The sequence below is a fragment of the Acinonyx jubatus genome, chromosome C1 (genome assembly GCF_027475565.1).
Source record: "Acinonyx jubatus isolate Ajub_Pintada_27869175 chromosome C1, VMU_Ajub_asm_v1.0, whole genome shotgun sequence".
Lineage (NCBI taxonomy): Eukaryota > Metazoa > Chordata > Mammalia > Carnivora > Felidae > Acinonyx > Acinonyx jubatus.
Window position 1 is genome coordinate 167,967,320 of NC_069381.1, and position 15,666 is coordinate 167,982,985.

General features: G+C 38.8%; 1 protein-coding gene across 2 annotated transcripts in view; it reads right to left on the minus strand.

The window, feature by feature from the left end:
* The window catches only part of NCKAP1 (NCK associated protein 1), a 108,018-nt gene extending 93,528 nt beyond the window's left edge, over window positions 1-14,490 (minus strand). For both annotated transcript variants that reach the window (XM_027055203.2, XM_027055194.2), the window contains exon 1: window positions 14,234-14,490. In XM_027055203.2, coding sequence (XP_026911004.1) covers window positions 14,234-14,341 — 108 coding nt within the window. In that variant the 5' untranslated portion in view covers window positions 14,342-14,490. The remainder of the gene's footprint in view (window positions 1-14,233) is intronic.
* Window positions 14,491-15,666: the final 1,176 nt, after the last annotated feature.

Here is a 15,666-nt window from a genome sequence, read left to right on the forward strand (position 1 = left end):
TTAACACATTTTACAGTAATACATACCAAAAAGGCTTACCATAAAGACTGAATCAAAAGATTTAACAAATTACCAATTAAATTAAATAAAACTTTTGAATAGTTCTACCATGCCACACACACCAAAAAAGAAAAAGAAAGAAGGAAAAGGTGAGTACAGGGCAAAATTGCATCTAAATAACTGAACTTATAGCCCTACTGAAAAAAAAAAATTTTTTTTTTGCTTAATTGGCTAAAAGAGCTACTTCACTAGAGAAAAAGGACACTATATCTGAACCACAGAATTAAAAAAAAAAAAAACCCACTCCAAAATCTTGTTTATCTTGACTTACCATGCTTTCATAATGCATAAAATACTGTAATTTAAAATTCCAGAAGATCTAAAGCAAATTTAAATATTTATATACTTAAACTTCCAGTTCTCACAATTGAAATTTTATTTTCTATGAATATTCTACTTATCTTTAAATTCAACAAGGTTATGACTATATAAATTTTTTTAAATATTTATTTTTGATAGAGAGAGACAGAGCACAAGTGGGGGAGGGGCAGAGAGAGAAGGAGACACAGAATCCAAAGGGAGCTCCAGGCTCCGAGCTGTCAGCACAGAGCCCGATGCGGGGCTCGAACTCACAAATTGCAAGATGATGACCTAAGCTGAAGTCGGACGTTCAACTGACTGAGTCACCCAGGTGCCCCTTAGGTTTTTTGAATTTTTTTTTTATATTTTATTTAAGTTATTACTATATAATGTGACAGATAAAATTGCACTAGTGTTAAAGGGAATACTTAAATATAATAACTAAGAAATCTGTCTCTGAGTCAAAGAGCACAGCCCATATGACTTCCTGGCAAGTTGTTTAATCTCTGAACTTCGGTTCTATAATCCACAAATGAAGGGTACTAATATTATCTACTTAACAGGGTAGAATGTACAGATTTTTAAAAGACAAAATGCAAATAAAGTGCTTATTCCAGTGCCTGGTACATAAGCACTTAATAATTAAGTTCTAAATAATCATCTTCTATTTTTTAAAATAAAACTTCCCAAAACACATCAATATCTATAGTGAGTTCCCAATTATCAAAGTTAAGATTTTCTATGTAACCAATTCTAGGTCAGTATTTCAATCGACATCTCCAAGTTCATTTTTTTCACAAAATACAAATATAATATTTATCACCAAAAATAAAGAACAAAGATGTTTTAGAAAACCACATAATATTTTACTCATGCCAAAAAGTAAACATCCTTCACTGGAAACCTCAAGACCAAACTTTATGTGATTTTAAAGTAAACCTTAAAACAAATATTTCTGCCAATCTACCACCAAAACCCCTTCCAAGTCCCTTCCTTAGGCTGTCACAACATAAGATTACATAACACACACAGATTAATTTTATGTGATTAGTGCTACATGTTTTTTCAAGAACTTATCATGTTAAAAAAATCAAATATAGATAGAAATAGTCCTCTATTCATAAGAGATTATGTGACAATCAAGAAAGCAGAAAACAGGGGCGCCTGGGTGGCTCAGTCAGTTAAGCATATGACTTTGACTCAGGTCGTGTTCTTGCAATTTGTGAGTTCAAGCCCCACGTCGGGCTCTGGGCTAACAGCTCAAAGCCTGAAGCCTGCTTCAAATTCTATGTCTCCCTCTCTCTCTCTCTGCCCCCTCCCCCACTCACACTCTGTCTTTCTCTCAAATATAAATAAACATTAAAAAATTTTTTTTAAAGAAAAAAGAAAACAACAACAAGGGTAGGGAATAAAGAGAACATTTACTGGGCACCTGTTGTGTGTAAAACATCTATGCTTTAGAAAGTGCTAACCCATCACTCAACGGAGAGGAAAGGAGCTTCAGAAAAATTAAGGTTTTACAACTATTAGCTGTTGAGGACCCAAAGATTCCAAAGCACTAAAAATGCTTAATTAAAAAAATTTTTTAAAAACACAAAAAGTAAAAAAACATGCTGCATTCTTTCACTACCTCAGCTGCTCAAAACTTTCATTGGAGTAATTACTATCAAAGGAAAAACCTGCTTAGTTCGATCAGTTTTATTTTTTAAGTCCTAGTCTATCTAAGTCAGCAGTAAAACACATTCCTTTGCCAAAAAACTATAGAACAAACCAATTTTTTAAATATAGTAACTTACAGGCACCTGGTTGGCTCACCTGGTTAAGTGTCTGACTCTTAACGTTTATTAATTTTAGGAGAGACAGGGAAAGTACAAGTCAGGGAGGAGCAGAGAGAAAGAGAATCCCAAGCCGGCTTCTTGCTATCCACCCAGAGCCCCTTGCTCAATTTCACAAACCATGAAATCAAGACCTGAGCCAGAATCATGAGAGATGGAGCGAGGAGTGGGGCTCTGTGCCGACAGTGCTGAGCCTGCTTAGGATTCTCTCTCTCCCTCTCTGCCCCTCTGCCACTCTCTCTCTCTCAAAATAAATGAACTTTTTAAAAAAATAAAATAAATTCAATAATTTAATTAAAAAACATGAACAGGGGTGCCTGGGTGGCTCAGTTGGTTAAGCATCTGACTTCAGCTCAGGTCATGATCTCATGGTCTGTGGGTTTAAGCCCCATGTCGAGCTCTGTGCTGACAGCTCACAGCCTAGAGCTGCTTCAGATTCTCTGCCCCTCCCCCACTCATGCTCTCTCTCAAAAATAAAACATTAAAAAAAAAATCTTAAAAATAAATACAATGAATAAAATCCCAGAGATCAGAGTGAGAATACTATTTGTGAGAGTACAGGAAAGAAACCAGCCCCATCTGAATATGTAAGGGAAGAATAGAAAAATGCAAAATGTTACCAATTTATATAGAAACAGGAATTTAATTTTTTCTCAATAAAAAAAAGTCAGTTTTTAAAGGTTTTGCACAATTAAAAGCATAACAGGACCAAGATTCTCCCGAGTCTCCAAGGAAATTAACTGACATTAAAGCCTAGAGGAAGAATGAACATCACCTAAAATCATGGACTAGTAAAGCAACTTACCTAGCCTTCTTTTATTTATTTTAGAAATAATGAAAATAATACAATGAAATTTTTCAATAAGTACTGGAAAATCTGTCAGAAGCAAAACAAGCCTTAAATTCTCATATTAGTGGTTAATTTTCCAATTATTTTGTTTTCTTGTCCATATCACCTACATTTTGGCAAACCAAACTGCTCTGAACTTCCCCTTGAGCTTGGGCAGGTAAAAAAAAAAAAAGCAATTCACTGCTAAAATTTAGATTAAGAAGCTTCACAGGAAAGTTAACTGGAATTATTAGAAATGCTTTCTTTAAAATTAATATAAATTGGGGCACCTGAGTGACTCAAGTCGATTGAGCATCCAACTTCAGTTCAGGTCATGATCTCACGATTTGTGAGTTTGAGCCCTGCATCCAGCAGCATCCCGCTGGCAGCAGGGCCTGGAGACTGCTTCGGATCCTGTGTCACCCTGTCTCTATGTGCGCCTCCCCCCCAACTCATGCTCTGTCTCTCAAAAATAAACAAACATTAAAAAAAGTTTTTTGGGAGTGCCTGGGTGGCTCAGTCGGTTGAGCATCCGACTTCAGCTCAGGTGGTCATCATCTCGCAGTCCATGAGTTTGAGCCACATGTCAGGCGCTGTGCTGACAGCTCGGAGCCTAGGGCCTGTTTCAGATTCTGTGTCTCCCTCTCTCTCTGCCCCTCCCCAGCTCACACTCTGTCTCCCTCTATCTCAAAAATAAATAAACATTAAAAAAAAATTTTAATAAAAAAATAATTTTTTTAATTAATGTAAATTTATCAATAACTACCTGTTATTTACAGCTAATAACATCCACCTTAAAGGTATATAAATTATGCTTATTGTTTTCTAAGCACCAGTTCTGGGAAAAATCACAAACTTAAGAAATATTTCAATGTCTTATATAATTCAAAATTAATTAAAAATTTTAATGATATAGGGGCAATTGGGTGGCACAGTTAACTGTCCAACATTGGCTCGAGGTAATGATCTCATGGTTTCTGGGTTTGAGCCCCACATGAGGCTCTCTGCTGTCAGCATGAAGCTTGCTTCAGAACTTCTGTCTCCCTCTCTCTCTACCCCTCTTCCACTTGCTCACTCTCTCTCTCTCTCTCTCTCTCAAAAAGAAACATTTAAAAAATTTTAACGATTCAAATCCATTACTAATTACTACTCAATTCAAAAGAAGAGGTCTATGTCACTGTTGCTATTAAACATTTTTCAGCTTGCAATACAGAAAAACATCTCCATTTATAAAACAAAGGTGTTCCATAGTTTTTTTAAAAGCATTATATATGATCATATTTTTACTGTTTTAAAGAAGCTACTCTTTAAAGGACTACTGAAGCACACATTTCTGAAATACATATAAATACTTACTCTGTATCAGCAGTAAGTAGATATCAAACTATAATGTCAGGTAGTTAAAAAGGATAATTAAGAAATATTTCCAGAAGTTGTCTTGAGGTGGATTTAACAGGGGAAAAAAATAAACACTTATTAAAGGTCCACTTTGTTTCAAGGCCCAGGAATAGGTTTGATAACAATAGCCAAAACTTATTTATTTCTTACTCTTGTGCCAGGCACTGCACTAGCACTTAATATTAATTAATTCATTGAATTCTCAACCTTATAAGGTTAATTAAAGAGTATTCCACAGGGGTGCCTGGCTGGCTCAGTTGGTGAAGCATGCAACTCTTGATCTCAGAGCTGTGAGTTCAAGCCCCACGTTGGTTGCAGAGATTACTTAAAAATAAAAAATAAAAAGAGTATTCCACAGATGTAGGAGAAACGGCATATCTATTTAAGATTTCAAGAGTTAGAATCAAGAAGATTGGGGCGCCTGGGTGGCGCAGTCGGTTAAGCGTCTGACTTCAGCCAGGTCACGATCTCGCGGTCCCTGAGTTCGAGCCCCGCGTCGGGCTCTGGGCTGATGGCTCGGAGCCTGGGGCCTGTTTCTGATTCTGTGTCTCCCTCTCTCTCTGCCCCTCCCCCATTCATGCTCTGTCTCTCTCTGTCCCAAAAATAAATAAACGTTGAAAAAAAAAAAAAAAGAAGATTAACATGGCATAGAAAATAAAAAGTGTACCTTGAAGCATAACAGAAGCTGAGAACAAATACTCAGTAGATGATTTTGCTGGTAGAAAGTCTACATGCAGTCTACTAGCATTCCAGAAATTTAGTTATACCACAGAAAACAAAATTAAATCACTACAGTGAACAACTTCCTGAGAAAGAAATCAGAGGTATTAAAAACATATTTTACTTATCTTAGTGGCTCTTAACATCAGAATCACTTCAGGGGCTTTTTCTTCTCAGTAGTTTGTGTCAAGATACACATGTATTTTTAAAAACCCTTTAAAATGATTATATTATGTATCCCTGGCTAAGAACCACTAGTCTTCAAAGCTTATAAATAAAGAAACTATTATAACCCAGAAAGGTTAAATAACTTGTCCAAACTTTAAAAAACAAAATAGAATGGCACCTGGGTGGCTCAGTCAGGTAAGCGTCCAACTTCAGCTCAGGTCATGATCTCACGGTTTGTGGGTTCGATCCCCGCATCAGGCTCTGTGCTGACAGCCCAGAGCCTGGAGCCTGCTTCAGATTGTGTCTCCCTCTCTCTCTGCCTGTCCCCCAGTCTCACTCTGTCTCTGTCTCTCTCACAAATAAACATTAAAAGATTAAAAAAAAAAAAATAGTACCAGAGCTTTATCTAGAATCTAGTTCTCTCAAGCTACAGAATATACTACAACTGTGGAAAATGATAGGCAAGTTTAGAAGCTGTATGCCAGCAAGAAGGACATTAGACATTACTAAGGTATTTTATAACCTTATATGTTTTATATCTTTATATATTCTCCTGAACAAAAGTTTTGGAACCTTAAATAATGACTATTCCTTGACATCGCCTACCTGAAGCTTCTATTCCTACTTCAAAACCAAGCACAAAAGTCATTATCTCTTCTTCCTCGGAATGGAATCTTCAACGCTCTTCTGAAGATTCCCATAATCACACTTACATAATACATTTCAGTTAGATCTCTGTAAATCTCTCATACCTACTAAAATATGAACTTCTTGACACTGGAGACTGTATATCAATTTACCAGTGTCTATGAAGGAAGACATTCAACAAATGAAGAGTAAACAAATGGAAACCCTCAAAATTTGGGACTAAAACAATAGTTCGTAAGATTTATAAAATACCTTAAAAAAATTTTTTTTAATTTATTTATTTTTGAGACAGAGAGAGACAGAGCATGAACGGGGGAGGGGCAGAGAGAGAGGGAGACACAGAATCTGAAACAGGCTCCAGGCTCTGAGCCATCAGCCCAGAGCCTGACGCGGGGCTCGAACTCAAGGACCGCAAGATCGTGACCTGAGCTGAATTCGGATGCTCAACCAACTGAGCCACCCAGGCGCCCCATATAAAATACTTTTTAAAATGTAGTTTTAGATACTATCAAGTATCTATGCAATAAAAAAGTATTTTCCAACATAGGCTTTTACTTAAAACAGGAGACACCTTTAAAATTGGCACACGTACAACCCTACTTACAAATTAGCAATTCAAGAACTTATGAAGTCTGTTAACTTATTTAACTAAAACACTACACTGTAACACTATTTGAAGAAATAATTAACTAGGAGATTGTCTCATCACAATTTACCAAAAGTAAAAAATTTACCAAAGTCTAATTATGGTACTGCAAATTCCTACAGCATTAAAACTAAAAAGATTTTACTACATTTACTGATAAAGGCAACAGTAAAAACAGCCAACAACAACAACAAAACACAGAAGAGTACTACTAGTTTACTAATTACTAATTTTTGCCCAAGAGAGAAACAAACTTATTGGTTAGACTTTCTTTTTTTTAAGTTTATTTATTTTGAGAGAGAGAGAGAGAGAGAGAGAGAGAGAACACATGTGCATGTTGGAGGGGCAGAGAGAGGAGACAGAGAAAATCCCAAGCAGGCTCTGCACTGTCAGCACAGAGCCCAATACGGGGCTTGAACTCACAAACCATGAGATCATGACCTGAGCTGAAATAAAAGTCAGACACTTAACTGACTGAGCCACCCTGGTACCTGCTGGTGGGGCTTTCTTTACTGCACTTCTTATATTTCATGTTATGGAACTTTCAATGTGAAAATGTTACCATTTGACTTCATGTAAAATGAAAAAAGTACATTTAAAATTCCATTTAATTTGGAACAGAGTATCGAGTTAGGAAATGATACCATGTGTCCTTAAAATTAGGAAAGATAAATGCTACTTCATTGTATCTTTTAGTTTACACTTTCCTTTCTGCTTTATAAATACTCTTCCCCCAATTTAAGCAAGTTCCTGTTTCTTTAGTATTGTTTATATGATTAGTTCTTTCAGTTTGTATATTTTAATAGGTCAGGGACTAAACTTTAGAAATAATCACAAAGAAAAACTGCACAGAACATGAAAAGTAAATACAAAATATGTTTCCCAAAAAAATTTGAATTGAATTTTAAAGTTCCTAATTCTAGGGGCACCTGGGTGGCTCAGTCAGTTAAGCTTCTGACTTCAGCTCAAGTCACAACCTCATGGTTCATGACTTCAAGTGCCACATTGGGCTCTGTGTTGACAGCTCAGAGCCTAGAGCCTGCTTCAAATTCTGTGTCTCCCTCTCTCTCTGTCCCTCTTGTGCTCAACAGGCTGTCTCTTACTTTCTCAAAAATATACATACATACTTACATACATAAATAAATTTCCTAGTTCTAAACCACTGCTCATTTTAACACATGACAAAGCTAAACGGAAGTCTCCAATAATAATCACTCTGGTACACTGATAGTATGATCTCAATTTTCATACAAATCCATACAAAGTTCATACAAATGCAATCTACAGTAAAGACAAAAACTGTAACAGAATTACATATTTCTTTAAGGTTACTGTGTTCAAAATCTAATTCTATCTACCAAAAATATATCAATGACTGTAAACCTAATGGCAAAATAATTAAATGAAGAGCCCATACTTAGTGGTCAATAAAAAAGGTGTCAATCTGAATTCCAGCTGGCTCAGTCAGAAGAACATGCAACTCTTGATCTGGGGGTCGTGAGTTCGAGTCCCACATTGGGTACAGAGATTATTAAAAAAAAATTAATAAACTAAAAAAAAAATTGGACAGATTACTTAACCTCTCCAAATTCAACTCCTTTATCCAGAAATAAGTATGTACATCACAGAACTAAAGACAAAGAAAAAAAAATATAAACAGCATACAATGGCAGCTAGCATTAATTTCATTACACACTTTTTTTTGACAATAAAGAGATGAAACTATTTAATTCTAGTAACAAATAAAGTGTGTAACTACTGGAGCTGACCCAAAATTACTGTTGGAATTTAACTGATGTGAACATTCCTAGGATATTATCAAACAATAACATAGATTAGATTTTCAATCATCCTAGTCAAGAGGGACAATTACTTCTGACACTGACAGTTTTTCACCTGAGCCTCCTCATTTTTAACATATTGGACATAGCTAGCTAGTAGCTATGTTCGTTCCTTTAAATTTTTCTTACAAAGTATACAAGCAATAGATTAAGGACCCTAATTTCATTTATATGTAAACTGCATCCATGATGCTTCATTTTTATTTTTGTAAAGAATCTAACTTAATCAAAAGGTAATAAAATATGCATGCACATATGTTAGCATTTGCACAGAAAAGCATGTAAGTATACAAGGTTTATTTTTAAAAGTAGGAAATGGGTAAGCAGAGAAATTTCTGAAGTGACACAATTCTGTTATGTTTGAATTTCTAACAATAAACAGGAATACAATAAATGTATTCCTTTTGTAATCATTAAAAAATCCTTAATATTTAAGTTACTTAACAAGTCCACAAAGGATAATCTATCATTGCTACTTAAAAAAAAATAAAAATGGGGTCCCTGCGTCGCTCAGTTGGTTGAGCATCCGACTTCGCTCAGGTCATGATCTCACAGTTCATAAGTCTGAGCCCCCACATCAGGCTCACTGCTATGGGCACGGAGCTGGATTTGGCTCCTATGTCCCCCTCTCTCTCTGCCCCTACCTAGCTCGTGCTGTCTCTCACAAAATAAATAAAATATAAAAAAACAAAATTAAATTAAAAAATAAAAATAATTTTTCATAAGTATTTTTCAGTGATCTTTATTTCCTCAGCCTACCATCCAATATAACAAGAAAAAAATTATCAAATCCTCATTTTTACAAGCAGCATTCATTAAAAAATAAACTTACAAATAGACATAATAGGATCTGTTTAAATAAATAATATATATTATTTAATTCAGGTTTATGGAGAGATGTTTCCTTCTTAACATGCTTAAGGCTCTCATGAAACCCCCCTGGGGGATGGGGGGGGGGAATCTCATACTAACAACACTTACTACTCCAGAACTTGCCACAAACCAATCTTTGGAGCATGTTTCTGCTCCAGATTGATGAATAGAGAAAATAATACCCTAAATGAAGAGAAAGAGAACACTGAAAGAGAAAACTAAAGCTGGTTCCCCTCCCTTTACCTTGCGCTATACCCCTCCTTCACATGCATCTTTTTTTTTTCCTCCATTAAATAAGCAGGTACCAGCTAAGGACTTTCAATTTTTTTATACTCCTATTCATTTTTTCGTCATAAAATAAATGTATCCAAAATCATGGGGAGAAGACTATGAAAAAAAAAGAGAGCCTCTAACAAAAAAAAATTTTTTTAAACAAGTGAAAATACATTGAAATCTGCAAACACACACCATTCAAAAAAAAAGTCTGCAATAGTTGGGTGGGTCTTTTCTTCTTTTCCGTCGTTTAGAATTAAGGCAATGATGTAACTAGAAAAATCACGCAAATATTAACTGAGACCTTTCTAGTAAAGAGTTATCGTTCATATTAGTGATAGGTAGGAAAAAAAAAAGGAGACTTTGAAAAAACAAAATAGAAATATTTGCTCAACTCAGCAAAAATGTTCTGGTATTTGGGAATGTGTTTGCTAACAGCAGCAAAATTTCAGAAAAAAACAAACATTGCCCCCAAAAAGTTGCTGAGACTCCTAAATAAACACTTACATTCATGAAAGTTTTAAACTATTTTAACACTGTTATTATCTTTTATCTTCACAAACAATCCTGTGAAGTAGGCAGAGCAGGCATTATCTCTGCATTATGGAAACTAAACTGAGCTCAGTTACTATTTAAAATGGGCCACTGTAAACATTATAAAGATAAGATAATGAGAGCTAGAATGGACTTTAACATTCCTTTTACAGTTAATTTTCCTCTGTTTTACAGATGAGAAAAAATAAAGCTCAGGGAAGTCAAGACGTCTCCGATGTTACAAAACGCTCAGTGACAGATTGAAGACTGGAATGCAGGTCTCCTAAGCCCTGGCCCACTACTGTACTTCGAGTACCACACCACAGTCAGATATAAAAGTAGACTGGAAAATGTTAAAAATCAACACGTAGGTAAGTAGCATTACCAGGTCTGGAAAAAGACATATTTTTCAACAAAAAACAGAATTTTTAAGGAATTAAGACAAAGAAATGTAAACATAAAACTACCTACCACCTTCATGTCTTTTCCTAAACTCCTCCTTCACCTGTTCTTTCCTTTTTTTTTTTTTTAAATGTTTATTTTGAGACAATGCACGCCCTCAAGCAGTGTAGGGGCACAGAGACGGCAAGAAAAAAACCCAAGCAAGCAGGCTCGTACTGCCAGCACAGAGCCCAAAGCTGGGCTTGAACTCAAAACCATGAGATCATGGCCTGAGTGGAAATTTAGAGTCAGACACTTAACCGACTGAGCTACCCAGGCGGCGACTCCTTCTGTCCTCACGTAAGGATGTGATTAGTCTACAAGTTCGTTAAAATTTCCATAACCTGTACATATTAAGATCTCAAAATTTTTTCAACTGATCGATTTTCTTTTAAAAAAAAAGTAAAACGGGCACCAATGGGTGGATCAGTTGGCTGAGGATCCAACACTTGACTTGGGCTCAGGTGATGATCCCAAGGTCTTGGGATCAAGCCCCATGTCGTGCTCCACGCTGGTCATGGAGCCTGGGATTCTCTCTCTCCCTCTGCCCCTCTCCCCAACTCGCGTTCTCTCTAATAAATAAAAATAATAAATAATAATAAATAAATAAAAAGGCATCTTCAATAACCACATTCCTGTAATAAGCATTAAAGTGTGTGTATATATATACTATATATACATATATATACATATATATACATATATAAATATAGATAATAGATTTTTTTAAGTAGGCTTCATGCCCAGCATGGAGCCCAATGCAAGGCCTGAACTCAGGAACCTGAGATCAAGACTGAGCTGAGATCAAGAGTCAGATGCTTCATCAACTGACCCACCCAGGCACCCCAGTATATTATTTTTTATTACAGTAACTTATGAAATTATTTTACTCAGGTCACTTTAAGTATTTTCACTGTGTATGCTCACTAAAATATTTCCATGTAGACTTCCAACTGAAACAGGAATCAGATCTGATAGACAATCTAATGCATGTACGCATTAATAAAAATGTGATAATTGATTGGTAGACATGTATTATGCAGTGGAAGGTTTTTCTGAGAACTGTAAGAGATTGGGATTAAAAAGATGTAGCTTATACAGTCATAAAAATGCAGACAGCATGAACCTTATAAACACATGGTGAACCAATCTTACTCACTTTTTTTGGCAAGATTTTTGAACAAATGTTTCAATCCCTAGCCAGCCAGGAAGATATGCCAGTCTTATAGACAACTCTATAGGCTAAAAGATGCAAAAGCTATCTGATGCATTTGTATGCAAAATTGCACAAGGAGAGCAAACCAAAAGCTATTATTAAAACTAGAGCAAGATTATACACACACTCATATGTTATATATGTCATATATGTTAAATGCGTATATATATTTTTTAACATGCCATATATGTTAAATATATACATTGTACATATGTGCACCAATATATATGCACATATATATATGTATTATTCATCCATTTCAACAAGACTTAATGGAAAACTCTGGACCAGGTAAGGCCCCAAGTACCAGTAATTCAAAAATGAGTTAACACCGTCCGTGCCCAGAGGGAATGTAAGGCAAGATAGACAAAATATTTCTCAATAAACTCTAAATATGCGTTAAGTGCTGAAATATAACAATAACTCAAATATTTGACAATTGGATGGAATAATCACGTTCAAATCATTTTAAATTTCAATAGCTCAGTAATATAAGAACCTGAAGCTTCTCAAAACAGGAAGTGAAAACAAGCTTTTAAGGCAGTGAACTGAAATAACAGGAGTTCAAACGCTTCAAGTTTGTTTTAATTTTGTGCAATTTATGAAGGTAGAATAGGTAAAGTTTGGTTGTGTTTATACCATAAAAATGTCTAAATGCATGCTTAAAAAGGTATTTTGCCCAAATACCCAAATCACTTTTGATGTTACTCTCACTTCCTTTTCTGAAAACCATCGTAACCATTTCCTTTAACCACAATACCACAGGTCTAGTAATTTTTAGTACCGTTTGCCTTGCTTGTTTTTTAAGACAAAGTTCATATAGGAACTAATTTGAAAGTTTGTTAAGGAGCATAATATCACAAGAAAAGTTCAAGTCAATACAACCTGTAAGTAGTACTATCTAAAATTAAGTTGTTTCCATCTACCATAAATGTATAACCAAAGCTCTTTGGTAAATGCAGAGGGCTTCTTTGTGATGACGCTGAGCTCCTGCCACAGAAGATGTAACAAACTGAATAGACATGTTGCAGTTGCCCTCTCCAGATTTTACTGAGTTTAGAGGCAAATCAATCCTTGCATTCAGGTGAGCAACAGGAACACAAGCCATCCTTATAAAAAATTTATCACTATTAAGCTAGCATAGTCTTCTCCTTTAGAATTACAACATCTATATCAAATTGTTGGAATAAATCAGTTTTAAAACTTGAACTCCATGATATGGATTTCAAAAAAATATTTCTTCACCAGCCCTAATTTACACACATTATAATTATATTGCTATGGTCAAGCTACAAGGAATGTTCATGATATAGTTAAAATGCCAACAAAAATAATTATGAAAACATGACATCAAATACACACTGCAAACTCAAAAAATGGTAGAGTGTGCCCAAAAATCTCTTTAATTTGCTCTTCACCACGTTCTTTGAAACTTACTAACCTTGCCTTAAAAGGAAAACGATTTTGGTCTGTTTTCTCTCAAGATAAATTAATACAATATTTGTCCTATCTTTACATCTATTTCTCTTAACTCCAACTCAGCCTTCCATTTCTTATTCTACTGAGGCCATTTAAAGACTTTCGATGGGCCTTTGAGTTACAACTACACAAATTTTCCTTACATGTTATAAACCAGCAGTAATAGCAACATATTTACAGTTCTAATTGTACCGACACCGAACTTTAAGAAATGGTGTTTCGGTGCTATTAGATAGACATGGTTGCAAAAACTAAGAGGAGGAGTAAAGAGGGATGGGAGAGAAGGTTGTTATTCCTGTTCTCGTGACTCACAGCCCAGAAGTATTTCAGAAGAAAATTGGTTCCACCCTCACTTTCCCCTCCTCTCTACCTTCAAAATGAAATAATTTCAAATTGTCAACATGCTCTCAAACGACTGTTATTTAGCAATCCAAAATAAAGTGGCAAGTAAGTGGAGGAGATGCGGGGTTCATCCCGATTAGCCATTCCCTTCCCACATCCACACACTTACACACCAAAAAACTGAGACAAAATTGCTACCACCTCCGACAGATTCCTAACATTCAACCTCAGTTATGAACACCCAAGTTTTCCTATCTCCTCCCCCCTCCCCCAATCTCACCCACCCTCTGCCCTCCCTTTCCTGTAGACCCCGCTCCGGGGGCGGGGGCGCCGAGGAGGGGGCGGCAGCGGCGCCCCGGGCCCCGCGCCGGCCCGGCCGGATCCCGCCGCTGGGAGCTGGGAAATGGCTTCTCTCTGCCTCCGGCCGGCCCACCCGCCACCGGGGGAGGCGCCGGGACTCCGCAATAGGCCGCGGCGCTTCTCGGCGACCCCGGGCCCGGCCTGACGCGGCACTGCCGTGATTTTTGCCTCGGGCGCCGCCCGCTGCCCCCACCCCCGGTTTTCCCCGGCCGTGCGTCCTTCCTCCGCCCGCCCGCTGCCCCCGCCGCGGTCTCGCCGGCCCGTGCGCACCTTTTTGATGTTGTAGAGGCGAGTCAGCATACCGACGCCCCGGTCGTTGAGGATGGTGAGCTTCTCCGCCAGCTTCTGCTGACTGGGCTGCAGCACGGAGCGCGACATGGTGGTGCTGGTGGTGGTGCCGCCGCCGGCCGCCTCGCACCCAGTCACCGGCCCGCGGCCTCCGCCGCAACCTCTGTCGGGCCTCCTCCCCCACCGCCCGCGACCTCCGTCTCAGGGGAGAGCGCCCATGACCCTTGCGCCCCAATCCCGCGCCGGTGACTGAGCGAGCCGCGGCAGACGCCTCGGGGGTCCCTTCCCCCGTAGGAGCCCGCGTCCCGGCAGCCTCCTGCCTTCCGCCCGCCGCCCTTCCGTCCCCACCCCCGGCGCTCTCCGCCCCAGCCCCCACCGAGCCGCCTTCCCCGGCTCCTCCACTAGGTGTGGCGGCGGCGGCGGTGTCTCCGGCGGCTGAGAACGAGGCCGCTTCCCGCAGCCCAGGACGAGCGCTCGGTCACCTGATCGGCCGCGCCGGCGCCCCCGCGAGGCCGGACGGGGAACTGCGCCCTGGGGGCCTTCGCCTGCCCCGCCCGCCTCGCCGCTGCCGCTGCCGCTTCGGACTGGGCTCCCGCCCCAGTCCCGGCCCCCCGCGCCCGCTGCGCTTGATCCCAGTGTGGGAGTCCTAACCTGAGATCAAGTGGAGTCGCATTTCCACGCTCGTCCCGCTTCGCCCCACACCCTTCTACAAGTTCCCAAAAGTTGCCTTTCTGCACCACCTGCCTAAAGAAATCAGCAGAAGTCCGGGGGGGTGGGGGGGGGAGGGGAGCGTTTCAGGCGACTTTCGTCTAAGAGTGGGCTGGAGGCTCCAAGCTCTTTTTCCTCCCACCGCTTGACAGACGCTTGTCGCTGAACACAGCAGATGTTGTGCTCCACGAGGCGGGCATCGCCTCTCCCATCCTCCCTATCCCATCCCTACCCCCCCTGCCTGAAGACAGTTTTTGAAAGGGGAGGTCGGAAGTGAGGGCAACTCAAGTTCCTGAGATAATCGGAATCCGGAATTTGTTGACTAGCAGCACCCATCCGGAGAAGACGCAAAATAGGCTCTGGCATGAGGGAGGCAAAAGATAAATGCTTGTTCAGTGAATGAAGGAACGCTCGCATTTTTTCCAGGCCTCCACCCTAAATCCCACCCCTTCTTGGAAACATTCTACTTTTCCATCTTTTTGTTTTTTCCTGATCGATTTCTTCCCGGCTACTTCTTCCAAGACTACTTCCTCTAGTCAAATGTATTAGACTTGGTTCCAAAAGTGAACGAATAAAGGACTTATGTAACTGACTGGCATGAGGCGTTCTAGCCAAGAGGATTCATACTGCTTTGATTATTTCTGGCCTTAATTTCTTTCAATGTGTTAATCTTTGTATTATATTCATTAATTTTTAGTGTTACGACA